The 27,300-nt window shown below is 43.5% G+C and overlaps 1 protein-coding gene and 1 long non-coding RNA gene across 16 annotated transcripts in view; one reads left to right on the plus strand and one right to left on the minus strand.

Annotated features, from left to right (window-relative positions):
• Positions 1-27,300, plus strand: part of PIEZO2 (piezo type mechanosensitive ion channel component 2) — a 469,614-nt gene that overhangs the window by 370,625 nt on the left and 71,689 nt on the right. For 14 of the 15 annotated variants that reach the window (XM_053247271.1, XM_053247279.1, XM_053247272.1 and 11 more), the window contains 5 exons: positions 5,131-5,297; positions 5,942-6,096; positions 16,803-16,973; positions 17,539-17,931; positions 18,974-19,232. In XM_053247271.1, coding sequence (XP_053103246.1) covers positions 5,131-5,297; positions 5,942-6,096; positions 16,803-16,973; positions 17,539-17,931; positions 18,974-19,232 — 1,145 coding nt within the window. The remainder of the gene's footprint in view (positions 1-5,130; positions 5,298-5,941; positions 6,097-16,802; positions 16,974-17,538; positions 17,932-18,973; positions 19,233-27,300) is intronic. The other variant, XM_053247278.1, reaches the window with a different exon arrangement.
• Positions 1-27,300, minus strand: part of LOC128323700 (uncharacterized) — a 46,477-nt gene that overhangs the window by 17,495 nt on the left and 1,682 nt on the right. The gene's annotated exons all lie outside the window — the stretch shown is intronic.

A 27,300-nucleotide genomic window follows, 5' to 3' on the forward strand; every position in this document is an offset into this window, starting at 1 on the left:
ATCCCCACATATCTGGGGGAACGCGTTCCATAACTGAAGAGTGACAACAGAGAAGGCCCGATCTCAGGTCGCCACCTGATGAACTGGTGGCACACAAAGAGTGACTCTTCCTGATGATCTCAATGAGTGGTGGGATCTTGTAGAGAAAGGCACTCTCTCAGGTACCTAAGCCATTCAGGGCTTTAAAGATAATCAGCTATTTGTACTTGCCCTGAAACAGAGCGGCAGCCAGTGCAACTGTTTAAGAACAGGCATAATGTAGTCTCTCTGGGGTACTCCAGAGACCAATCTGGCTGCTGAATTTTGAACTGAAGTTTCCAAACTACTGCATGTACAAGGGCAACCCTACAAAGAGCACATTGCAGTAGCCCATCCTGGAGGTTACCAGTTAGTGCACCACTGTTTTCAGGTCATTCTCCCCAAGGAATGGGCGGAGTTGTCGGATCAGTCACAGATCAGCACTCCTGGCTACAGACTCAACCTGAGGCACCAGGGTGAGACCCAGGTCCAAGAGCACTCCCAAGCTACAAATCTGTTATTTCTGGGGGAGTGTAACCTTGTCCAGAACAGTACGTTCTATCCCATCTTGAAGATTATGACCCCCAACAGTGAGCACTTCCATTTTGCTTGGATTGAGCATCAGTTTGTTCTCCCACATCCAGGCCATTACTGCCCATAGGCAGGAATTTAAAGGGCTAACACTGATGTTGATGACAAGGAGAAATAGATTTAGGTGTCATCAGCATACTAATAACACCCAGCATCAAATCCCTTGATGACCTCACCCAGTGATTTCATGTTAAAAAGCATTGGTGACAGAATGGAACTCTGGTGTGTGCCTACATTGTAGGTGTGTGCCTACATTGCAAAGGGCTAGGGATGTGCGAGCTGGCTTGGAATCAAACTGGCTCACCCTCAAGCCAAACCGGGTGGTGGGGCCCGGTCCTAGGGCAAGTCGATCTAAGCCCCTGCCTTGCAAGCTGGTTTGATGGTATACTTGTAAAGAGGAATCCGGCAAGAAAGTGGAATCCGGCAAGGATCCCCCTTTACCAAGTAAAGGGCTATATGAGGGGCAGTGGGGCAAGGGAAAAGATCTCAGGCTGCCATTTACCATCTTTTATCTTTGAAAAATCAAGCTGTTGCCCAGCGGGATGCATGGTGGTGGTGGGGTTTTGAGGGAAAATATCTCCTTCCATATTTATTCATATTTATTTGCAAAATCCTTCCATATTTATTTGCAAAATAAAGCTGCTGTGCAGTAGGATGACCCTGCACAGTGGGATGGCTGCAGAAACAGCTGGGGGCTCCTTCTACCCTCCCACCAGCCTCTCAAATGACAGCCCAGGCAGGGTGTGAGCCATTTTGGGCCTCTGTGAATGCATGCGCAGAGAGGCCCAAATGGCCAACAACCAGCCCAGGCTGTCATTTGGGAGGCTGGCGGGTGGGTGGAAGGAGCCTTCCACCACTAACTGCAGCCGCTACCGCCATCCCACTACATAGTAGCTTTATTTTACAAAGCTAAAAAATGGAAGGAGACTTTCCCCCTTGCCCCCCTCCCAACATCCTGCTGGGCAGTGGCTTGATTTTTCTATGGTAAAAGAAGGTAAAGGACCGCCTGAGAATTCCGCCCCACTGCCACACAACCACAGCTCTTTACTTGCCAGGTTCCCCTCCCCGCCCTGCTTATAGAGCAGTTGACCTGTCTCTGAACTTTCTTTCTTCCCTTGCCAGATTCCCCTTTACAAGTCTAGCTGTCGAACACCTTGGGCCAGCTCGGCGGCAGAACTGGATTGGTTTCAATAAAGCCCGAGCTGCCCAGGGTATGGACGAATCCAGTCCAGATTTCAGCCAAACCGGGCAATCTGATTCTGTGCACATCTGTACAGAGGGCATTGTTTAGTTGCACAGCTTTATGAGCATGGAGAGAGAGAGAAATTTTGCCAATTTCTTTTTCCTCTGGTAGTAGTAGGTTTATCCCCAACCTTTTTTGTGGATGAAATCTCGCATTTGAGCCAAACTTGGACTCCACGATTATGGTGGAGTCAGTTGTAGAGATGTCCAGGAACTCCTCTGGTTCAGTTAGAATAGATCAGTTTAAATTTGTCACTGCTGAGGATGTGGACAAACTCCTTGGAGGGTTTTGGCCTACCTCTTCTCCTTTGGATCCATGCCCACCATGGCTTATAATGTCTAGCAGGGAAGCTGTTAGAGATGGCCTTGTTGACATCATATACACCTCACTGAGGGAGGCAGGATTCCACCATGTTTGAAGGAGACAATTGTTAGACATTTACTTAAGAAACCTGTCCTAGAGCCCTTGGTGATGCATAATTATAGGCCAGTCTCCAACTTTTCTTGGGTGGGCAAGTTAATTGAGAGGGTGGTGACTGATCAACTCCAAGCAGTTTTGGAAGATATTGATTATCTGCATCCATTTCAAACTGGCTTTAGAGCAGGCTATAGGGTGGAGACAGCCTTGGTTGGCCTGATGGATTATCTCCATCAAGGAATAGGCAGAAGCAGTGTGGCTCCATTGGTTCTTTTGCGCCTTATGCGGCTTTCAATACTATTGACCATGGTATCCTTCTGGATTGTTTGCGAGATTTGGGAATAGCTAGTACTGCTTTGCAGTGGTTCCGTTCCTATCTTTCTGGTAGATTCCAGATGGTGTTTGTTCGAGAAAGTTGCTCTCTGAAACTATGGTGTCGCTCAGGGCTCTATCCTATCTCTGATATTTTTTAACATCTACATGAAACTGCTGGGTGAGATCATCAGGAGATTTGGAGCAGGGTATTATCAATATGCTGATGACACCCAAATCTCTTTCTCCATGACATAATCAGGAAATGGCATAACCCCCCCACCCCCCGCTGCCAAAAAAAAAAAAGTCTGCTTACATGCATTAATGGACTGGATGAGGGATAATAAATTGAAACTGAATCCAAGCAAGACGGAGTTACTCATGGTAATGGGTCATACTTGGAGGGTCGTGATAGATCTTCCTATTCTGGATGGGGTTGCACTCCCCCCAAAGGAACAGATACATAGCATGGGAGTAGAGGTATGCACGGAACTTGCTAGCCGGGTTTGGTTCAAGTCCAAACCTGACTTGAACCAGACCAGGCCAGTTCGGTCCGGCACGCCTTCAATACCCCTCCCCCAGTTCGGTCCGGGGCGGGGGGTGGTGGCCTTTAAAAAAAATTTTAAAAAAATAACCTTACCCCCTTCGGGGGAGTTGTTGGAGGCAGGGGGGAATCCACAGAGGTTCCCCCTCCCCCCGCCGGCCTCCCTTACAGCCCAAACCGGCCCGTTCGGCCGGGTCTTCGGCCCATTCAGGCCTTCCCCCTCTGGTGCGGTGGCCATTTTGGAGGCCGTCGCATGTGCAGTTGGCCTCTGTGTGACCCAGGCCACGTAGAAGCCAATTGTGCAGGGGCGGCGGCCTCCAAAATGGCTACCACGCCAGAGGGGTAAGGCTCAAACAGGCTGAAGAGCCAGCCGAACGAACCAGTTTCGGTTGCAAGGGAGGCCGGTGGAGGGGGGGGACCTCTGCAGGGACACACCCCGCCACCTCCAACAATTCCCCCAAAAAGGATAAGGTTAAAAAAAACTTTAAATTAAAAAATAATACAACAACAAACCAAAAAAGGTCCGCGAACCCCCGAACAATCGGGGGTGTTCAACCCGGGGTCAGACCGAACAGGAGATGGCTCGGTTCAACCCCGAACCTTCAAACCGAACAGGTTCGATGTCAGACTCATTGAATGTTGAACCTGTTCACACATCCCTACACGGGAGTGTTTCTGGATCCCGGCCTGATTCTGGTTTGTCAGGTTGAGGCTATAGCCAGAAGCTCTTCCTATAAACTTTGGTTGATATGACAACTGTGTCCATTCCTTGAGGATAATGATCTCAAAACTGTGGTACACTCTCTGGTAACCTCTAGGCTTGACTACTGCAATGTGCTCTATGTGGGGCTGCCTTTGTATGTTATTTGGAAACTTCAGTTGGTCCAAAATGCAATGGCTTGATTGGTCTCTGGGGTTTCTTAGAGAGACCATATTATGCCTGTTTTAAAAGAATTGCATTGGCTACCAATAGGTTTCCAGGCAAAATACAAAATGCTATTAATTACTTGTAAAGCCCTAAACAGCTTAGGACCAGGTTACCTGGGAAAGCACCACCTTCTGCATGATCCCCACCGCACAACATGGTAATCGAGAGATGTCTGTCATCGGATGCCACCAGCACGTCTGGCAATGACTCAGGAGTGGGCTTTCTCTGTAGTCACTTCTGGGCTGTGAAATGTGGTCTCTATAGATGTTGGTGGTTTAATATCTTTACCAGACTTTAAAAGATCCCTTAAGACACATTTTTCTAGCCAGGTTTTAGTAATCTTTGAACATTTTAAATTGTTATTTTAACAGTTTGTTTTGTCTTGTCTTTGTTTTTGTGAACTGCCTAGAGCCTTTGGAGTCAGGCAGTTTGTTTGTTTGTTTGTTTGTTTGTTTGTTTGTTTGTTTACGTACGTACGTACGTACTTATTTAATAGTGCCCTATGCCTCACAAAAATATGTCCCTGACAGTTGCACAACCCTCAGGAACATATTTTTTGGGGCAGGGCACTTTTGAGGAAAGAAGAGACCTGAGAAATTTGATTTCCAACAGCAAACCCACTACCATGTTCAGGAAACCTTTCTCAGCATAGGTGCATCTCCTTGGAGAGCCAGCTCTTCTCCCTGGAGATCACCATATCCTTAGGATGTCTGCCAATGAATGAAGTGAAGTAATTCAATTGTTGGGCCAATGATCTGGCCAGGGGCGTAACAAGGCTGGAGTGGGCCCAGAGACAAAATTTTTAAATGGGCCCCACGCTGATACACACACACACTTCACAATATATAGTAATGTGACTTGCCTCTGAGGGGGCCCTCAAGGCGTGGGGGCCCCCAGGCAGCCGCCTCCCCTTGCCTAATAGTAGTTACGCCCCTGGATCTGGCTCCTAATATGAGAAATGTCAGATAAATAGTGTTGAACATCATTCCTATTGGCTAGAAGTTCTAAAATAATCACCAATATTTGCTTTTGTGGTGACTGTTAATTTATTATGGCTTCTTCTTCTTTTTCCCCTAGATAACATTATCAAAAGAATATACAATATTTTGAAGTTCACCTGGGTTCTTTTTCTGGCAACAATAGATAGTTTTACAGCTTGGCTAAATTCAATGTCAAGAGAACACATTGATATTTCCACTGTGCTGAGAATGGAGCGATGCATGCTTACTAGAGAAATCAAGAAGGTAATATGGCATGCTTATATCATTTGCATGATGTTAAAAAAAGTTTGTTTCAGCTCACCTTCTTTGTAGTTGCTAGAGATCTGTAGGAACCTCTATAGACTTTAGCAACTGCACTGTATATCTTACAAAATGTTTTGAAAGTACATTTTGTAAGAAGAATGTATGAAAAACCCTTGACGTTTTTAATGTTTTATCTTTTCTAAATATTAGTTATGATTGAGGGCAGGCTAAACTCTTAGGAAACACTTGATCAAGTTGCAAAACACTTCTGTGACATAGTTCTGAGACCCTGAGTTTTTAATTGGCTAGGGTGTTGTATGCTATCTGCTAACCGTTTCTGTTGTTAAGAAATTTGTCATAGTAGGGATTCTATAGGAAGAGAGGAGCAGAGTAAGAAGGTAGAGGGGGAGAGAAGGAGAAAGGAAAGGATTAAATTGAGATGTTTCTCAGAGTGCTTGCTTAATCTAAAACAGCGGCCTTTTATTTACGCTATATGAAAAAGAGAAACTGTCACCTTGCCATTTTGTTCTTGTTAGGGTTACTAAAAATATGTTTGCACCAGGCCATTGACAGACTTCACAGAATGATCTCATGGAATAGCAAAACCTTACTCTGTCTTCTAAATTCCACCCCTTGATTCTTAGGGGAATGTTCCAACTCGAGAAAGTATCCATATGTACTACCAGAACCATATGATGAAACTTTCTAGGGAATCTGGACTGGATGAAATTTATGAACCTGGACAAGCGGAAAGAACAGCAAGTATGGAATCAGCAGCTTCTCGTGATAGTGAATCCAGGTATTTTGTTAAAGCACACATGGTAATTTTAGACATGTAGATCTTAATACATATAAAAACTATGGCAGAAAAATTAAGCTTTACAGTAGATGGATAAATTTGTTTGTCATGCCTTCAGTGGAAATTGTCTGCACCCCGCAAGCAGCAAGGATCTCTCTCTCTCTCTCTCTCTCTCTCTCTCTCTCTCTCTCTCTCTCGGCCACAATTTCAATTATATCAAATTAGTTAACTGGATATATTGAAAACTCCACCCCTTGCAATATGAAGCTGGAGGTCAGACTTTATGTCCTCCTTCAAGCCTCCTATGGGTGACATACCCTTGTAGAAGTGATGCAAGCCTGTTTCCTACTCATTCTTGCCAACTTTCTAAAGTCCACCCCCCCTCCCCCCGAAGCTGCACGGTCTTGGTGGTTTGTGAAGCCCTGAAGTAGATGTAATGGCCAATAGCAGCTCCAAGTCATGAAGCCTCTAAGGGTTAGGTTAGGGAAGCCTCTAAGGACTGATGGACCACTGCACACTTTCAAAACCACCCAAGGGTGCTCAGCATTACCAACCCCTTCTATTCATCCACCCAGTCTGCACTGCACCTGCCACAGGGAGGTCATCCCAGCTTGGCCTCACCACCCCTCCTCCCCCACACCCTGCCAAAAAGTCAGCAAGCCCCTGCTTCAGGTCTGTCAGATACAGGTCACAACCCTTCATGGACAAATGAACCCCATCCATCCAGAAAAGGTAAGGAGAGGGAATGAACTATACTCGGTTGCAAAAAGAAGCTGCCCCCGTTCACAATTACTTACCTACCCATGGCTGCATTGATCTTTCTCCTTGGTCTTTCCACCCCCTTCAAACTCTGCACACACCTCCAGACCCTGTGTTGAAGCACGTCCATCCACAATATCACCACCCCAGGAATCCAAGCACGGATGGTAGCAAAATCCACTTTTGCTTGCTGAATCAGTGAAAGGCCCGTTCACTGAGTCAGATAATTTTCCCCCAGATGAATTATCAAAACTGTGGGTGGGACACTAATCTAAACTCCCACAACGCCAGAAGCAGCAGGCTCCACAGCATACCCCACATACCCAACCAGCAAATGCATGCTCTCTGCCCCAAACTGAGCTGGGTTCCGATCTTGGAAGTGCTGGCTCATCTGTAGGCCCAGAAAACAACAAAATGGCTCCAAATCAGAAAACATGTTGGAGCTGCCGCTCTGCCAGCACCTGCCAAGAAAACCAACAAAAGTGAACACCCTGCAACAAGCATCAGAAGAAATTTACCACCAATTAATGCACATATCTCATAAAAACCTTGGACTGCTACTATCCAATATGCTTAATCTCCACATCTGTAAAACCTAGCTGACGGGCCATGGAAGCCATGCCTATCTGAAAAGAATGGGGACCCAAGAGCTGGACGGGCTCACTCAAACACAAAAACGTACTACGTAGCTCCAACCGGAGCTGGAACTGAGTCAGCAGTGTGCCATCTGCATGCACGAATAAGCAGCCCCCACCAGGGAGGGCAGGGGGCGGGATTCAAGGACATGTACCTATGAAGTTTCTGAACTGGGCAAATGGGTCTATTCCTGGAATGGGACAGGCTAATACACAGACCCCTGCCCCTCTGGTCAGTTTTGGATTTGCATAAAAAACATGTTAGCACCGAATCAGAGGAGGATAGGTCCCTTTGCTGCAGACACCTATTGGAGAGCATCTGCTGCTGGAAAGGACTTCTGGCCTAAAAGCCCAAAAGAAGGACACTGTCACTGCAGTCTGAAAAAAGGACAGCCTTCCAAGAATATGTGCACAAAGAGGGCAACATACCCAGTAGTAAGGATGTGCACGAATAGACTTTTTCGATTTGTTTTGGGTCTGAATCTGCTCCCCCTTGTATCACCCCAGATTCAATTTGTACCTGAATTATCTGAACCTGAATCAAAATTGATTTGGGCCAAAAAAAAGGGGGGTCCCAGGGGCAAAAGAGTGGGGTGGGTGGTAGTGCCCAGCGGGTGCAAGGAAGCTACCACCAATATTTGAAAGTGCCCCATGGGCTTGTTCTGGGGGTGTTTGTAGTCCCCTATGTGCACTACACCACAACCTGCTCTGGACCACCCTGGTGTCCCCCAAATGAAGTTATGGGGCTGCTGAAATTCCCAAATATTCCCTATGGGGGAAAGTTTAAAGATGCGCAAACTTCAGGAAAAAATTAAAAATCACCCCTTTCACCAATTTTTTTAAAATCTGAGTGGTAGCAAGCACCCATTGGGGGGCTCCCACCTGACCCACTCTTCTGTCCCCAAAACCCCTTTTCTGCCCCAAATCTGCCACAAAGACAGTTTCTTAAAAAACTTCAATTTCTTAAAAACAAAACTCCCCTTTGCCCAATTACTTTGAAATGGGTAGCTTCTTTGCACCCATTGGGCACTACAACCCACAAAACCTACTCTGGGCCACCCTGGTGCCCCACCTTCGGGAGTTATAACTAAAGCTGATTAAATCTCCATTATTCCCTATGGGGAAAAGCTTAAAGACACATGAACTTTTAAAAATCACCCCTTTGTCCAATTTCTCTCTTTTCCTTGCACCCATTGGGCACTACCACCCACCACAACCCTCTCTGGGCTACCCTGGTACCCTCCACATGGAGCTATAAGGCTTATGAAATCCTGATTATTCCCTATGGAGGAAAGCTTAAAGATGCAACAACTTTTAAAAATATTTTAAAATCACCCCTTTGCCCAGTTACTTTGACATTTGGGTGGTATCTTCCACCCATTGGGCACTACCAGCCAACCCAACCTAGCCACAAAATGGAGGTCCAAATCTCTGAATTTTTTGGGTCCGAACCTGAGATGATTTGTTTTGTACCTAAATCTGGGCAACTGAGCATAATGTTGCTTTGTTTTATCTACAAATCACCCAAATCAGCCAGATTTGGGTACAAATCATTTTGTAGCTGAATCATTTCACACATCCCTACTCAGTAGTGATTCCAGTAGCTGAGGGATAATTGAGAGGAACCAGCATGGCATAGTTCTAAGAGTACTGGACTAGGACCGGGGAGACCTGAATTCAAATCCCCATTCAGCCATAATACTTGCTGGGTGACTCTAGGCCAGTCACTTCTCTCTCAGCCTAACCTGGTTCACAGGGTTTTTGTGAGGAGAAACTTAAGTATGTAGTACACCGCACTGGAAGAGCGGGATATTTTTGTTTGTTTGTTTGTTTGTTTGTTTGTTTGTTTTCTTGTTTACACAGTCAGACAGGTGTTATTGACTGGTTTGTTTTATCCAGACATCGAGTCCTTCCCAAGGACCTGGGATGGCTGAATTTTATTGTCAATTGTTATAGATATCATTGCAGAATATAGGCTGTTCCCAGTAAAGCTGCTTTTTGTAATTGGCTGGTGGTGATTTCTGTGGCCCCTATGGTGTTGAGGTGCTCTTCAAGGTCTTTTGGAACTGCACCCAGGGCGCCAATTACCACTGGGATGATTTTGGTCTTTTTCTGCCACAGCCTTTCAATTTCAATTTGTAGATCTTTGTATTTAGTGATTTTTTTCTATTTCTTTTTCTTCTATTCTGCTATCGCCTGGTATTGCTATGTCGATTACTTTAACTTGTTTTTCTTTCTTCTCGACTGCAGTTATATCTGGTGTATTGTGTGGCAGATGTTTGTCTGTTTGTAGTTGGAAGTCCCATAATATTTTTACATCTTCATTTTCTACCACTTTTTCAATTTGATGGTCCCACCAATTTTTGGCTACGGGTAGCTTGTATTTTTTGCAGATGTTCCAGTGTATCATCCCTGCTACCTTGTCATGCCTTTGTTTGTAGTCAGTCTGTGCGATCTTTTTACAACAGCTGATTAGGTGGTCCACTGTTTCATCTGCTTCTTTACAAAGGCAACACTTGCTGTTTGTTGTTGACTTTTCGACTTTTGCTCTTATTGCATTTGTTCTTAGTGCCTGTTCTTGTGCAGCCAGTATTAAACCCTCTGTTTCTTTCTTCAAGTAACCATTCTTAAGCCATTGCCAAGTCTTGGTGATTTTCCACTTATATTGTGCTAATATTGACCATGCAGGGGCTTATTTTTCCATTTTTCTGCTCGGTTCTTGACTTGTTCTTTCTTGTAGGCCTGCTTTGTTTCATTGGTGTTGAATAGTTTTGCGTTATTGACCATTTGAAGTGCATCTTCTTCACTGTCCTTGATATATTCTTCAAGGCCTTTTTTCTCCTCCTCTACTGTTTGATGGACTTGCAGCATTCCTCTTCCACCTGAGCTGCGAGGGAGGTATAGCCTATCTACATCACCGCGGGAGTGCAGAGCATGATTGATGGTCATGATTTTCCTGGTCTTACGATCCAGCATGTCTAGCTCTGCCTGGGTCCTGTCTATTATTCCTGCAGTGTATCTGATAACAGGTATAGCCCAGGTGTTTATGGCTTGTATGGTGTTCCCGCCGTTGAGTTTGGACTTGAGGATTTTTCTAACTCTCCGGATGTATTCACTTCCAATTTTTCTTTTAACTTCAGTGTGTGCAATGTTATCAGCCTGGAGAATGCCCAAGTATTTGTAAGGTTCTTTCTCTTCCAGGTTCTTGATCTTGCTTCCATTGGGCAGTTCTATTCCTTCTGTTTTTGTTATTTTCCCTCTGTTCATTATTAATGCAGCACACTTGTCTAGTCCAAACTCCATTGCTATATCGCTGTTGAATATACGGACAGTGTTTAGCAGTGATTCGATTTCTGACTGGGACTTTCCATACAACTTCAGATCGTCCATGTACAGCAGATGGTTTATTGTACTTGATGTTTTAGATGTTTGGTATCCGAGGCCTGTTTTGTTTAGTATTTGTGAAAGTGGGATCATGGCGATTACAAACAACAGAGGGGATAGTGAGTCCCCTTGGAAAATGCCTCTTCTGATGCTAACCTGTCCAAGTGTCTCACCATTGATTGTTAACTGTGTACTCCACATGCTCATTGCTTTTTTAAAATAAATATCTGAATGTTTTTGCTGACACCAGTTGTTTCTAAACATTTTAGTATCCATGTGTGAGGCAATGAATCGAAGGCTTTCTTGTAGTCAATCCATGCAACACTTAGATTTGTTTTTCTTCTCTTGCAGTTTTCTAAAATCATTTTGTCAATCAGCAGCTGGTCTTTTGTGCCTCTGGTGTTCGGACAATTTCCTTTCTGTTCAGCTGGAAGCTGTTTGTTAATTAATAAGTGTTGCATCATTTCATCTCTTCAAAACCCTTCAACAAATAGTTAGCATCCTGCTGATCGGGATAATTGGCTAGGAGACCAGTGAGGATCCTAAGATTGGACTGGGACCCTTTGCCAGATGGTGGCATTGGAAGAGGGCCCTTCCTCTGGTTGGATTGTTGGGTCCTGGCACTGTTGCCCTAGGCTCGAGCTTTACTGCAGGTGAACTGGGGTGCTTGGCCTCACAGATCCCACATGCATGGTGGAACCATCATAGGTTCATAGAACAGTGACTCTCATTGTACTCCGAACAGACCAGGTGGGGTTGAACCCATGGCTGACCTATTCCAGAAGTACTCGCAGAACCTGAAGGTTTAGATAGTAGATTACCATTGTTGGACCTATCACCATCAACACGGCGTGATGGGGATATAATAAGCAGTCAAAACCCATTTAGCAGGGTGTCCCAACAGAGGGCAGGGTCTAACATTGGCCTCATTCTAAAGTTCCCATAACGAGCCCAGGATGTGCCCAGGATGTCCATGAAGACCCACTGAATGATGTCCATGTATGTGCAAGGAAAAAAGGGGGGCGGAGAACTCAGCAGGAAAATGGGGGAGGGGCCATTAGGCTGGCCTCTGCTGCTAAGGGCCGAAAACCAAAAGAGGGAGGGGGAGATCCCTTCACTGCCCCCCAAATCCTCTAAGCCCAGTGGGGAGAGGGGATTGGTGGCCAATGTCCCCCCAGTTGCCGCTACCCCCATGCAACCTCAACACCCTGTGAATTGGGCCTCAGCCCTGCACCACCGAACCACCACTGCTACCATGACACGTGAATGAACTTGCTGACCTAGCCTTGTTCACTACGGAGTGGGCCCAACTGCCATGCGGGTCTTGCTGCTTGTGATGCCCCCGCTGCACTGCCTGCTCAAATGAGTGGCAAAGGAAGCCTTTATGCCATCACATGCAGTCCTGAAGGTCAAACTGGCTTGGAAGGAGGAAATGCTTCAGCACTCCTTTCCAGAGCCATAACTGGGGCAAACTGAATGGGGAGGCGAGCAGTAGGGATGGGCAAACAGGTTTGGGGGTTCGGCAGTTTAGTCCCACGGTTCGGGGGGTTGGGGTCAAACTGAAACACACACACCTCAGTTCCGTCCAGATCAGAACCAAACCCCCACGCAAGTTCGTGATTTTTTTAAAAAAATAAAAAATGTAACCTTCACCCCCTTTGGGGGACTTCCTGTGGGCTGCGGGGTGGGGGGTTTCCACGAAGGTTGCCCCTCTACCCACCAGCCTCTCAAATCACCACTACGGCCCATCCAGACCCTCCTTTTTGGCCCATTTGGGCCTCGGTAGATCATCATCGTGGCCATTTTGGAGGCTGCAGCACATGCGCAAATGGCCTCTGCAAGGCCCGTCATTTTTAAAAAATGGCTGCCAAAAACAAAATGGCCACCGCACATGCGCAAATGCTCTCTGCGAGGCCCTGGGCCATGCCAGGCCTCACAGAGGCCATTTGCGCATGTGCAGCAGCCTCCAAAATGGCTGCCGTGATGATCTACCAAGACCCAAATGGGCCAAAAAAGAGGATCTGGATGGGCCGTGGCGGTGATTGGAGAGGCCAGCGAGGGGGCAGGGGGATGTTCACTGACATACACACACTCCCGCCACAGTGGATGAAGCCCCACAAAGGGGGAGAAGGTTAAAAAAAAATTAATTTTTTTTAATGGTCATGAACCCCCCAGACCAAATCATACCAGGGGGGGGGGGGGCGTTTTGAAGGGTGGTGGACCGAACTGGCCTGGTCAGGTTCAAGTCCAATTCAGGCCAGCCGGTTCCATGCACATCCCTAGTGAGCAACGGACCAACGGTCCACAAGCAAATATATAAGGGGGGGGAAACAGCCACCCCACCACCCCCTGGCATGAGGCCATGGGGTTGGCCCATTGTTATGTAGATCACATAAGATAGGATGATCATCAGCACTTGCATTTGAGCCATTTGTTTCTTTTGTGCTAAAATGTGACAGCAGAAAAATCTGTCCAACTCTTCAATTATAATTTCTGCACTGATTTTCTTTTTCTAACTGCTATGTCATTTTAGGAGGAGGATATATTTCACCTTTTAAAGTTGTTGAAATTAATCAACAGTCCATGCTGAATGCTGCTTTCCATGCAGTTGTTCTCAACAGACATTTATTTATTTATTTATTTATTTATTAAACTTCTATATCACCCAAACTTTCTCTAGATATGTGAATATCTGGAATATTTTAGGTTAGGTTATAAGTTTATTCGGTCATTGACCAGCAAATGAATATTTCATAAATATCCATGGACTGCAGTGTTGTGTCATTTGTAGTTACTTTAAACCGCACACCATTTTGGGAAAGTGGGTTAAAGAAGCAATTACTAGGCCCAACATATATTTATTTTAACAATTTATATTCCACATTTCCTAATTGGCACAAGGCAGCTAACAAAGATATAAAATATAGGATAAAATTAATTTAAAACATTTAATGCAGCAGAAAAAGTACACAAAGAGCTTCATAGTGTGAAAACAAAATTTAAAAGCCCTTTTAGAAGGCCTTTACATCAAATGTATGTGTCTTTTATGTGTAATGTCTCAACATGTTCTGGTAGGACAACCTTTGTTTGGTTAATTGTGTGCAGGGATTAATTTTTTCTTCATCAAAATCTCACTGTTAACTTACTATAAGGGATCAGATTGGATCACTTCCAGTTTGTGACTCCTGAGGAAGTGGACAAGCTGCTTCGGACTGAATGTCCTGCCACCTGTTTTCTTGACCCTTGTCCAGCTTGGTAATTGAATTATCAGAGAGGGTCTGGTAAATATTATAAATGCATCTCTGAGGGAAAGGCAGAGATAATTGCCTTAAGGAGGCTATTATTAAACTTATTTGAATAAACCTACACTGGATCCCTCAGAGGTAGCCAATTAGGTTTGGAAGACAGGAGAAAGTCTTCCATGGAAGACTGGAGACAGGTCTATGTCTTCCATGGTTAGGCACGGTGATTAAGAGGTTGTGGCCTCTAGGCTCCAGGCAGTCTTGGAAGAAACAGATTACTTAGATATATTTCAAACTGGCTTTTAGGCAGGCCTATGGAGTTGAGACTGCCTTGGTCAGCTTGATAGATGATCTCCAACTGACTATTGATAGAGGGAGTGTGACTAAATTGATCCTTTTGGATCTCTTGGTGGCTTTCAATACTATTGACAGTGGTGTCCTTCTGGGTCACCTGAGGGAGTTGGGATTGAGTGGCACTGTTGTACAGTGGTTCCGTTACTATCTCTCTGGCAGATTCCATATGATATCACTCAGAGTCTGTTGCTCTGCAAAGCAAAAATTAAATTATGCAGTTCCACAAAGCCTCGTGGAATACAGTCTCCACTAGTGCTTTTTAACATCTACATGGAACAGCTGGAAAAGATCATTGGGTGAATTGGTGCAGGATGTTATCAATATGCTGATGACACCCAAATCAATTTCTCCATATGAACTTCATCAGGAAATGGCATTACTTCCCTAAATGCCTGCCTGGAGGCAGTACAGTGGTCCCTCGACTTACGTAATTAATCCGTTCCGAACGCATGTTCGGAGGTCGAAATTTTCGTAAGTCAAAGAGCGCACCACGGAGGTCTGGAAACATTCGTAAGTCGAGGAAACCGCATCTAAAAATTCGTAGGTCGAGTAAGCTGAATCTAAACCGGCAACTACTTCCGGTCTTTTTTGTCGCTCGTAACTCGAAAACATCGGATGTCGAGTAGTTCGTAGGTCGAGGGACCACTGTAATGGACTAGATGAGGGATAGCAAACTGAAATTGAATCCAACTAAGATGGAGGTACTGAGTGTTAAAGGTCAGAACGTGAGAGATAGTTTAGATCTACCTGTTCTGGAGGGGGTTACACTCCCCCAGAAAAAAACAAGCACATAGCTTGGGAGTGCTTCTGGATCTAAAACCCTCCCTGGTTCCTCAGGTTGAGGAAACAGACAGGGGTGCTTTTTATCAGCTTTGGCTGATACCACAGCTAAGTCCATTTCTGGAGAATGACCTTAAAACATATGCTGGTAATCTCCAGACTTGACTAATGTAAAACACATTATATGGCATTTTTACATAGACTACTTGCCTTTTTACATAGTTTGGAAACTACAATTAGTGCACAGGGCAGCAGCCTGGTCTCTGGGATAACCCAAAGAGACCATATAACACCAATATTAAAAGAACTGCACTGGCTGCTGGTATGTTTCTGAATGAAATACAAAGTGCTGGTTATTACCTATAAAGCCCTTAATGGCTTGGATCCAAAGTATTCAAAAGAGCATTTCCTTTGTCATGAATCCTCCCACCTATTAAGATCATCTGGAGATATCAGGACATACCTGTTTTCCCAGACTTTTAATCAATTTTAAGTGGTTTTATATAATAAAATTATTTTAATCATTTTATCCTGATTTTATATTTGATGTATTTTAACTTGTGTATACTGCCTAGGGATGCATATGTCAAGAAATATGAAAATAAATAAATAAAATTTATTCTGTTAACTTACTATAACATACTTTTCTGTCCTTTTCAAAAATCTTAGACCCAGCAGCATAATACTTGCTTAGTTGTTCCCTACCCCACCCCCACTCCCTAGTATGGTCTGTTTCATTGAGTGTTGGCTCTAAAACCCTAACTGTTTTCAACAGCTGAATCCTGGCACATGCTTCCATTGTCCTATTGTTCTGATAAATCAAGGAGACATGGGTCTCTACTTATACCATGTTTATAGTACAATTCTATAAATTGATTTTCATGTCTTTTTAAAATAAGAAAAGTAATTTTTTTTAAAAAAAAACGTGAATGTGTTTAGATTATTCTTCTTAGCATAAAGTCAAACGCTGCTTGCATTATTACTGAATAGTAATGGGAACAGTAAATAATTGAGTTTGGGGTTTCAGACAAAATAATGAACCTTTTCTAAAATATGAATATCAATAAAGCATATGAAAGTCTGACATAGTATGGTTTCTCAGATTTGGATTTCTATTGTTGTTGTTGTTGTTATCATCATCATCATCATCATTACATTTATATACCGCTCTTCCTCCAAGGAGCCCAGAGCAGTGTACTACATACTTGAGTTTCTCTTTCACAACAACCCTATGAAGTAGGTTAGGCTGAGAGAGAAGTGACTGGCCCAGAGTCACCCAGCTAGTTTCATGGCTAAATGGAGATTTGAACTTGAGTCTCCCTGGTCCTAGTCCAGCACTCTAACCACTACACCATGCTGGCTGTGTAATTATCATAACCTTGTTCTGATTAAGAACTAGTACATTCTAGCACCAATGAGCTACTTATGCCCTCTCAGAACATTTGTCTGTTTCTTTGTATTGTTTATGGCAAGCCAAACACAATTGCTACTGAACCATGTCAACGTGCTGTTGGTGCTTTAACACTATCTTTGTAACTGTTTGCTCTGCTAGCTGCTGCACTGAAGCAACCACACTATTGTTGTCAAGGCAGTCAACTCTTGATGATTTAGATGGACCAGACCCTATTCCTAAAACAAGTGAGCGTGCACGACCTAGACTTCGTAAAATGTACAACATGGATATGTCCTCATCATCTGCTGACAGTGGTAGTATAGTATCAAGGTGCTTATTCCATGTATACTGTACATTGTCCACTGTTTACTATAACGATTGTATTTTTTTGCAATGTAAAAAATTGTAAGTGTTTTTGTATGTGGGGGATGAGTGAATAAGTTATTTACACAGAAGGATACCTCTTGTTTATACAGTATTTCTGCGTTAGAGTTGGTTTGGTGATGGGGGGGTTGGTGGGAGGGGTTTACAATTTCTTTTTCTTTCCTTACACTTTTGATCTGAAGTTTCTAAGTTGAATGCCTCTCTCCCCGCCATTTAACGAAGTGCTTGAAGTGCTGCCTTCAAATCCTCATTAAGCCAACATCTTGAATAGCATTAGTCACAGTGCTGACAAAAAGCTTAAACATGGTTCAGTCAGAAGGGGGAAATTTATTCCCCAGAGAAGGGAAGGTTGGGAAGATTATGTAATCCCATTACTTGTTCTTGATCTCTAAACCATGGTAATTTTTCTCCCCACTGGCTTAATATTAAAGTCCAGCAATAGTCAAACATAAATTGATTAAATTCCTGAAATAAGAAATTGACAAAAATATTCTTCGCTTGCACTTAACAGTGAAGCTACCCAAATCACCATGCTGTATTCTCGCCAAGGGACAGCAGAAACCATTGAAGAAGTTGAAGGGGAGGAACACGAAGAAGGAGCGGACATGGCATCAAGACAGGAGCATGATATGGAAGATTACTGTATGGATTCCGAAGGGGCTGCATACACTTCTGATACAGATATGCCATCCTATTCTGCTCTGGATGGCATTGCTGAACCACCTCCTTCATACAGCAAGGCTGTGAGCTTGGAGCTTTTTCCCTTAGAGGGTTCCCAAGATGGCTCCTCTGACAAAAACCTTATGATGGTGAGCCCAGATGAAAATCAGTCTGAAAAATCAGGAGATCTTATACTCCCTCCTTTGACACATGAGCTGACTGCAAGTGAACTGCTTCTCAACAAGTAAGAATCAATGAGCTTACAGCCATGTTCATGCCTATAGAGGAAATAATAATTGGTTTTGGCTAGTAATGAGAATTATTGTCATGATGATAAGCTGTTTCTGATTAATATGACAAATTAAGATTTATTTGGTTATCAGTGAGTATTATACCAGTACATGTAATTCATTACACTTTTACCCTGCCCTTGCTTCCAGGAGACCACAGTGGTACGCATAAGATTCCCTAACAGTTTGTAGTCCGGGCTCTGGCCATACTTACTTAGACCTACTTAGCATAAACAACATAACTGCCCTATATGCCCTGAGATCATGAAACTGTTTTGATAAAGTTTCCTTTGCTACTCACAAATGTAGAGCAGAATCAAACTTGTTTGCAATATAATTTGTACATCAAGGCAAACTAGGTTTGCTTTGCTTTGTTTTTTGGGTGATTTGGGCACTGAGCAAGAACTTCCAGGAATTTGTTGATCATTTAAGAGCTCGTTCACACATTGTATAAAGCAAATGTACTATTTCACATATGTGGTGTTTTACATTGTGTATTTACACAAATACATGCATCTAAAAGAAAAGTTGCACATCTTTAATTTTTAAAAATCATATCTTAAACTCTTTCATATATTAATATTGTGACAGGTTAAAAGGCTCAGAGGTTTAATCTGATCTCTCATTCTTTGGCTGGTATTTTAAAATGTACTTTAATTGTCTCCAAGGGTTTTCTTTTTCTTTTTGAACGGCAGAGCCACATGAGGCATCATAAACTCTTTGTGAAATTTAATTTGAGCGCTCTGATACAGTTTTTAGGTGGCTTGTCATATGGCATAGTTGCCATATGACGTAGCTGTTCGAGAGACATAATTCCAAAACCAATGTCTCTCCACTGGGAGAGGCAAATTCCCTACGTGGAATTTGTGCGGTTCTTTGAATCATGCCCTGTTTTTAAGTAGAATGTTCTAACTTGTCAGACTATTTTGTTGTACTAGACAATATATGTTAAAATATTTACAGATCAAAGCATGTGACCTAATTTTGTTCCCACAGAATGTTCCAAGATGAAGAACTAGAAGAGTCCGAAAAGTTCTACTCTACCCAACCTCGCTTTTTGCTACTTGTTTATGCTCTATATAATACCCTTGTAGCCCGTTCAGAAATGGTGTGTTACTTTGTAATTATTCTTAATCACATGGTCTCTGCCTCCATGATTACCCTTGTACTTCCCATCCTTATCTTCCTTTGGGCCATGCTCTCCGTCCCAAGGCCTAGCAAGCGTTTTTGGATGACAGCTATTGTCTACACAGAGGTATGTTATTCTGTAGTTGCTGAATATCATAATCTCATTTGCACAGCTACTCAAGAAGACCATTTCATCAAAAAGAATAAATCTGAATGGGTATATAATGTGAGCTGCAATTATTCCAGCTCACTAGAATAGACAAGCCAGAACAAAAATGTAACTGAACTTCAGCTTGTTTAATGGTATTTTAAATAAGGCGGAAGCAATATAAATAAAAATATGTGCCATAAAGTAGTATTTTAATAGTCTTCTGATTAAGGATGGAACTACATATTATATGCATTTTAATGCAGGAACATTTACCAAGGATAATCTGTTAGTATGGAGTGCTCAGCTCTAACCCTTATTATATAAATGTAAGAAGAATGCTACTGATTATTTCCTGCAAATGCCCCCTAGATTGTCTTTCCCTTCAGTTAGGCTTCTGCTATTGGAACCCAGCTGTGGGTAAATGTGGGGAAAGAATGAGGTTTTCCAGAGAAAAGTGTTAGGTAATTGGACTAAGGGTGAATCACACCATTTCCTTCCACTACTCCTGCTCTAGCATTACATGGTAAAAAGTGGATTGGGAACCTTGTAACATGTATTTCCATCTTAAGTGTCATCAGTTCCAAACTAACTAAAGTTTTCCTTAATAAGTCTCATTGAAAGCAATAAGCTTAAGTTTGCTTGCTTGACTTGTGGGGTGCCACAAGATTACACCTGGTCTCCCATGTATTTCAGCATTTATATGAAACTGTTGTCAGGCTATCCAGAGTAGGATAGGACTTCCTTAGGAACTGGATCAACAAAAGGAAGTACTTTTTTCACACAACACATAATTAATTATGTGGAATTAGTGGACCACGTATGGAATTCTGTACCTTTAGTTATAGTGACAGCCACCAGCCTGGATGCCTTTAAAAGGGGCTTGGATAAAATCATGGAGGACAAGTCTATCAATGGCTATTAATCTGATGGCTGTAGGCCACTCCAGCTTTAGAGGCATGATACCTCTAAATACTATTTGCAGGGGAGAGGGCATGCCCTCACCTATTGCCTGTGGGCTACCCAGAGATATATGGTGAGCCACTGTGTGAAACAGGATGCTGGACTAGATAGGCCTTGAACCTGATCCAGCAGGGCTGTTCTTATGTAGAGGTTTGGACTGAGGTCTTATCAGGGTGCTGATGACACACAGCCGTACCTTTCCCTTCTATCTTCAGATCCCAGGGAATTAGTGGAAGTAAAAAAATCAGTCTTTGACATCAGTTCAGGCTTGGATTAAAGCAAGCAAACCAAATCTAGACAAGATGGAGGTTATAAGTTCTGGTGAACTGGCAGAGCATGGACAACCTGTATTGAATAGGTTTGCACTCACTCTAAAAGAGCAAAGTAGTTGCCTGGATGTGCTCATGGATTAAGCCTCTGTCCTGGATGCAAAGATGGCAACTGTGGCCAGAAGTGCTTTTTACAATCTTTGGTTGAGTCACCACTTATGGCCTTTTCCAGAGAAGACTGATCAGGCAAACATTCATGTCAAGTTGCTTCCCAGCTGGACTATTGCAGTGCCTTTTGCATGGGACTGCCTTTAAAAACAGTTCAGAAACTGCAGTTTGTCCCAAAATGTGACTGCCAGATTGTTTGGTGCCCAACAAACAATATAACTCTGATCTTTTTCCAGGTAAGCTAGTTTCCTGTTTGTTTCCAGGCTGGATTTAAAATGTTGGATTTAGTCTTTAAAGACCTACCAGCTTAAAACTAGGTTACCTCAAGATCTGCCTTCTCCCATACAAATCTGTCCAAGCTTTATGAGTGGCTGACACCCAGATAAAACTACTCTTGAGTAGTTTTGAGTAGTACTTAATTACAGTCCTACTGTAATTAAGTAGTCCTTTAGAGAACACCTGAGTGATATCCACCTGCGTTAATCTGGATATCAGCTACTGTCTCTGATCTCTGTTCTATCATCATAGAACACCCAGAATGTTGGGGGTAATATGCTAAATCATTGTAAAGCGCTTAGAGAGCTCCGACTATAAAGCGGTATATAAATGTAAGTGCTATTGCTATTGCTATCATGAGAGATTAAATATGATGAGATTAGCTGGGGCAAGAGACAAGGCCTTTTCAGTGTCCTTCCCTGTGGAGATCCACAGGTTCTTGTGTTAGGCGTTTGCTGAAAACGTTTTTTCAAGTTAATCAAGCTTTTACTTTAGATAGAGACTTAAGCAGAATCATTGCCTCCATGTTTGTTGTTGTCTTCATTTTTTATAATCGTTTACAACTGTTTTGAAATATGAAATACTTTTTAGGTAGATGAAATACTCATCTATGACAAATATATGTTGGAGAAATAAATAGACTTCAAAACTCATATTATTAAACATAAGTGCAAAATTTGTTTTAAAAATACAACCATCAACCGAAAGACATCCATCTTAATGGTGATCCAGTATCCTTCACAATGTGAGCTTTGCGCTGGCACAATATTCCCCATGGAAGTATTTCAAGCTCCTCAAGTGCTCTGAGGCTCTACCGTTCACATGTGGAGCACGCTTGGTATTTTCGGCAACAGAGTACTTTCTCCCTCTGTTCCTTCTCAACTACCCTTGTGATGCCTCCCTCGGGATTTGCTCCTCATCCTTGGTCCGCTGTTGCCAACACCAACTCAACCATTCACCTCAACATCAACCTTGGTGTTAATGCATCTATCTGCTTCAACATCAGCTCGTCAGTTTTCTTCTTCGTTGGCATCAATGATACTGGAGACCCATCAAGCACCCTCTCCATCCATTTTACAAGTTATCCACTTTCATTCATCCTCTTCATCGTAGATAATTGAAACGATTGATCACCCGTCAACCGTCCATGCCAGCCCTGACACCAGTGTCTGTTCAGATGCCGACTTGAATGCCTGACCTACTAACCACATCTTTCGGGATCCACCTCATCGATGTTGACTTCAATACACCTCCCAACTACATGTGCATCAGCCAAAGAGCCTCTCACATCTTCAACTGTCTCAATGTCACATGTCTTCAGATCCCATTTTCTGTTGACACCATCTGCATCAAAGAACTTTCCTCTACTTCAGGACATCAATTCCTCCCTTGGATTGCCAATAAAAATGCCTTCTGGATCAACATTTAAAGGCTTTTCCTTATAGAGTTGACATTGATGAAGAGAATGGTTCCAACACTCTATAAATTCCAAACACACCTTCTGCTTCTCAGCAAGAGCAACTCTGGCATGCTTCCCATCTTACTTTCCTACCCATCCCTGGAAAGAAAGATTCCACTTTTCACTCCCAGCCTATTCTATTACAGAAGAAGGGTAGATTATTGGAGCTCCCCGGGGCTCTGGATCCAGCGTACATCAGGAGGATGGGAAGGTTTACGAACCCATTCTATATGCCTACTCCATCTCTTCCTCATGATTATGAGGAGTTCAAACTGTGGAAGCTTAAGAGAATGAAATCCACCATCACTCCTCAAAGTCAAGCATTTCCTACACACAGGGACTCATCTTTTAAGCATCCCCTTCTGTGCCACAGCCTCTTGTGACACAGTCCGGTGAGCCAGTACAACCAGCTTCTCCTAACAGACAACCTACTTCTTCTGCAACTACTGTGGAAACATCTCCTGTTCCAGAAACACAAAATTCAGATGAGTACATTTCTTCCTCAGCATCTTCCTCTTGATGATAATGTCCCAAACAATCCTTCCAACTCTCTAACTGAGGAGACTATGTCCTGCTGAATACTGATTGCTGAGATGGTTAAGGTTTTTGGCTTAGAATGGAAATCTCTGGTCCGAGAAGAACCCTGTCCATGATCTCTGCTATAGCTGCACTTCCTGCAGCACTTCCCATGCTACCAGTTTTAATTAACTCAGCTAAATCAGCAAGAGATATTCCATCTACTCCCACATCTACATCCAGATGACTGGAGAATTTTAACAAGAATTTTACAAGAAGATGATTGTAAGTTTCTTTTTAAACACCCTCCACCAAGCTTGCTGGTTTTAGACTATGCAATGGGCAATGTCGAGACATAAACACTCTGCACCAATTGACAAGAAAGGCAGGAAACTAGATTATGTTCGCCAAAAGATCTATTGCTCCTCCTCACCTTCAATGAAAATAGCAAATTATATGGCCTGCATGGCTAAGTTTCATTATTTGGTCTGGGAAATTTAAGAGGATGACTTTGAGGAGGTGCCTGATGAACTCCAAATGAAGTTTAAGGAGAAATCGTCCAAGTCTGTGGACATTACATGCCAACATTTAAGCACCACAAAACATCTATGGAAACAGAATCTCATACATTGGCCAGCTCTGTTTCTCTTCAGCATCATGCTTGGTTCCATTATTTTTCTCTCCAACCAGACATGAGACACAACATAGAAGACCTCCCCTTTGATGGGGAAGGCCTCTTTAGTTCTCAGACTTGACTAAACAATGGAACATGTTAAAAAAAATTCAAATCAATATCCTGCTAACATGGCAAAGAGACACCTTTTAATTAGGGTTGTGCATTTTGTTTTTGTTTTTTTCTATTTTGTTTTTGGCCCAAATCCAAAACATCCCCATTTTGTTCTTTGTTCAAAATCAGCATATCCGAAACACCCCAATTTTGTTCTTGGTTCAAAATGGCAAAATCCAAATCTGAAACATTTTGGATTTTAAAAAACAACCCCAGGGCAAAACTAGTGGGTAGAGGTGGTAGTGCCCAATGGATGGAAGCTGCCACCATTCCCCATCCCATAGGGAATAATGGAGGTTTCAGCAAAAGTATCGCTTCACATTGTGGAGAAAGGGGTGGCCCAGAGCAGAGTAGGGTGGGTGGTAGTGCCCAGTGGGGGCAAGGAAGCTGCCAGAATTATTTCAAAGGAATATGGCAGAGGGCTGATTTTTAAAAGATTTAATGGAGTTTACGCTTCTTTAAAGTTTTTTCCCATAGGGAATAATGGCAGTTTCAGCAGCCCCATAATTGCACTTGGGGGGCACCGGGGTGACCCAGAGCAAATGATGGTGTAGAGCACATAGGGTGCCAACCACCCCCATGGGTTGCTAACCCAAGGGGTACTGGGTTCTGTTGTTTCTGAGATGTTTTGAGTGTAGATTCTCTGGTAGCATATGAGAGTGGATTCATGGTTTGTCATTGAAAATCTCATATGCTACCAGAGAATCTACACTCAGAACACCTCAGAAACAACAGAACCCAGCAACCCATGGGGGTAGTTGGCACCCTATGTGCACTATACCACCACGTGCTCCTGACCCCCAGGTGCCCCCCAGGTGGAGTTATGGGTCTGCTGAAACCTCCATTATTCCCTGGCGGGGGGGACCTTAAAGACGCGTAAACTTCAACAATTCCTAAGAAATCAGCCCTTTGCCCTATTCCTTTGGAATCTAGGTTTTGGCAGGCACCCTTTGGGGCACTGCCACCCAACCCACTGTTTTGCCCCTCCGGATCCCTTTCTCCCCCGAATTTGCCTCAAAGACATGTAAACTCCAGAAAGTCTTTAAAAATCAGCCCTTTTCCAATTCCTTTGGAATCTGGGTGGCAGCAGGGACCCATTGGGGCACTACCACCTGGCCCACTCTTCTGCCCCCAAAGCCCTCTTTCTGCCCCGAATCCACCCCAAATAACACCAACATAAGACATCAACAACAACAGCAGAGCTTTGCAAAGAACCAGGCAGATTTCTAAAGGTCATGCACATCCACATCCCCCTCAGAAATGCAATTGATCCACACACAACAGTGTGAAACAACAACAATGAAATGCATACTGCCCAACACAGTGTGCACACTGCCCCACTGGCCAATGAGGGTAAATTTTACCCTTACATTTCCTTAAAAGGAATAAGGAGGCAATTGCTAGCAGATCAGCCCATGCTTTCACTGGCCAATCAGCAGGCTGGAAGGGCCAGAAATTCAAACAGATGTCAAAACTCAAAATAGAGACTGAAGGAGAAAGACTTTTCACAATTGCAAAATGGAGTTCCAAAACAGCCGAAACAACAAAACGTTTTGTATCTGAAACAGGGACATTTTGTTTCAGCTACAAAATTTTCTGTTTTGAGCATTGGGTGTTTTGTTTTGGCTATAAAACAGCTGAAATGGCCTGTTTGGGGCACAAAATGTTTTGTATCCTAAATGAAATGTACACCCCTACTTTTAATGTTGTGATTCTCTTTTATTTATCAGGGAGAGAGTAACTGGCCCTATCCATCCCCAGCACAGTTCCTCCAGTGACTGTTGCTGGTGTCTATCTTATGTCTCTTTTTAGTTTGTGAGCCCTTTGGGGACAGAGATCCATCTTATTTATTTGTTATTTCTCTGTGTAAACCACCTTGATTCATTTTTGGAAGGACGGTGTAGAAATCAAACAAACAAATAAATCACCACAATCTCAAATGTCCAAATAATATTAACAGGCCTAGATTCCAGTACAAATGGTCTAGGACCATAAGAAGCTACCATATACTGAGTCAGACCATTGGTTCATCTAGCTCAGTATGTCAGTAATCCAGCCACCCGGCAGAGGAGTCTAGGATGTAGCTCACAAAAGACCAGTCTGGGTTGCAGAGGCTAAAGCATGGCTTGAAATCTCTCTCTGGCTCATTCTGGAGGCTGTTGACACTATGGATGATGTACATTGTCTTCCAGCGGCTAACTGCAAGCTGTAGACATGCTTTACAGTCCAAGCTGATAACTCTCAGCTGGCAGGGATTCAAAGCTTATTCAGCCCTCTGCAAGAGGCGTTTACTTATCTTGATGGATTCCAGCTGTGTGTGACATCTTGTTACCCGTCTTTGCTGTGGAGTCAGTGGGGGTAGCCTGCACAACTCATTATCTGGTTCATCAGTCTCTGCTGCCTCAGACTGCTGTGCCTGCTCTGGGACATCAGCCGGACCTGCCTCAGCCATCTCTTGGGAACTGACAGTCGGGCTCTGCCCCTCAGGCACCCCTGCATCGGCTGGAGGGCTGTCAGCATCCCCTTTCTTCTCGCTATCGACCGAGGGCGTGACACAGTATTGTCTACAGATTGCCATCAGCTTCTCCAATGTTTCAGCCAGGAGTCTCTCTCAGCCCTATCTTGGAGATGCCAGGGAGGGAACTTGTAACCTTCTGCATGCAATCATACAGATGCTCTTCCCAGAGCAGCTTCATCCTCTAAGGGGAATATCTTGTGGTGCTCACACATCTAGTCCCCCATTCATTGCAACCAGGGTGTACTCTGCTTAGCAAAGGGGACAAGTCAAGCTTGCAACCACAAGACCAGCTTACAGGGATTTCAGAAAGTCTTTCCAATATTTTCAAAAAAGCTGCTTCACAAGATGATCAGTCAAAACAGAATCTTTGCTTGCCAAATTCCCCTGCCTCTTGGATCTTCTTCACCCATCAAACTTGCCCCTCTCCTTACAACCTGGCATCATTTTACATCCAGTGCCTGGGTCCTAAATATCATCTCTTCTGGCTAGGCCATAGAATTTAACACCATTCCTCCTTTTCTTGGAATAAAGCACACACTCTCAACTCCTACTTTACTAACAGAAGTTCAAGAGTTATTGTTGAAAGGGCAATAGAGCCTGGGCAATAGACCCTGTTTCAAAGAAGTACCAGTGGGCAGAGTTCTATTCCAAGATAGTTCCAGGTGCCAAAAAGGGACAGTGGTCTCCAATCTATAGTGGATTTACGTTGCCTCAACAATTTCATTCACACAAGAAAATTTTGGAGGCTCACTCTGCAGCAACTACTTCCCCTTGCAGCAGAAGAAAAATGGCTTGCTATGCTAGAATGCATGCTTCCACATGGGAATTCGACCAAAGCACAGAAAATTCCCATGATTTACCATGTGGGGTTATATGTTCCAATACCTAGTTCTTCCTTTTGGTCTCTCCACAGCTCCACATGTCTTTATGAAATGTGTGAGCACCATTATTGTTCACATGAGGACGGAAGGCATTTTGATCTTCCTGTTCCTGGAAAATTGGCTGATCACCTCACACAAAAAAGACTTACTCAGCAATTAGATTCAATCAGTGCTCTCCCATCTTGAAGACCTTGGCATCCAAATAAATTG

This window comes from Hemicordylus capensis, chromosome 4, assembly GCF_027244095.1.
Source record: "Hemicordylus capensis ecotype Gifberg chromosome 4, rHemCap1.1.pri, whole genome shotgun sequence".
NCBI lineage: Eukaryota > Metazoa > Chordata > Lepidosauria > Squamata > Cordylidae > Hemicordylus > Hemicordylus capensis.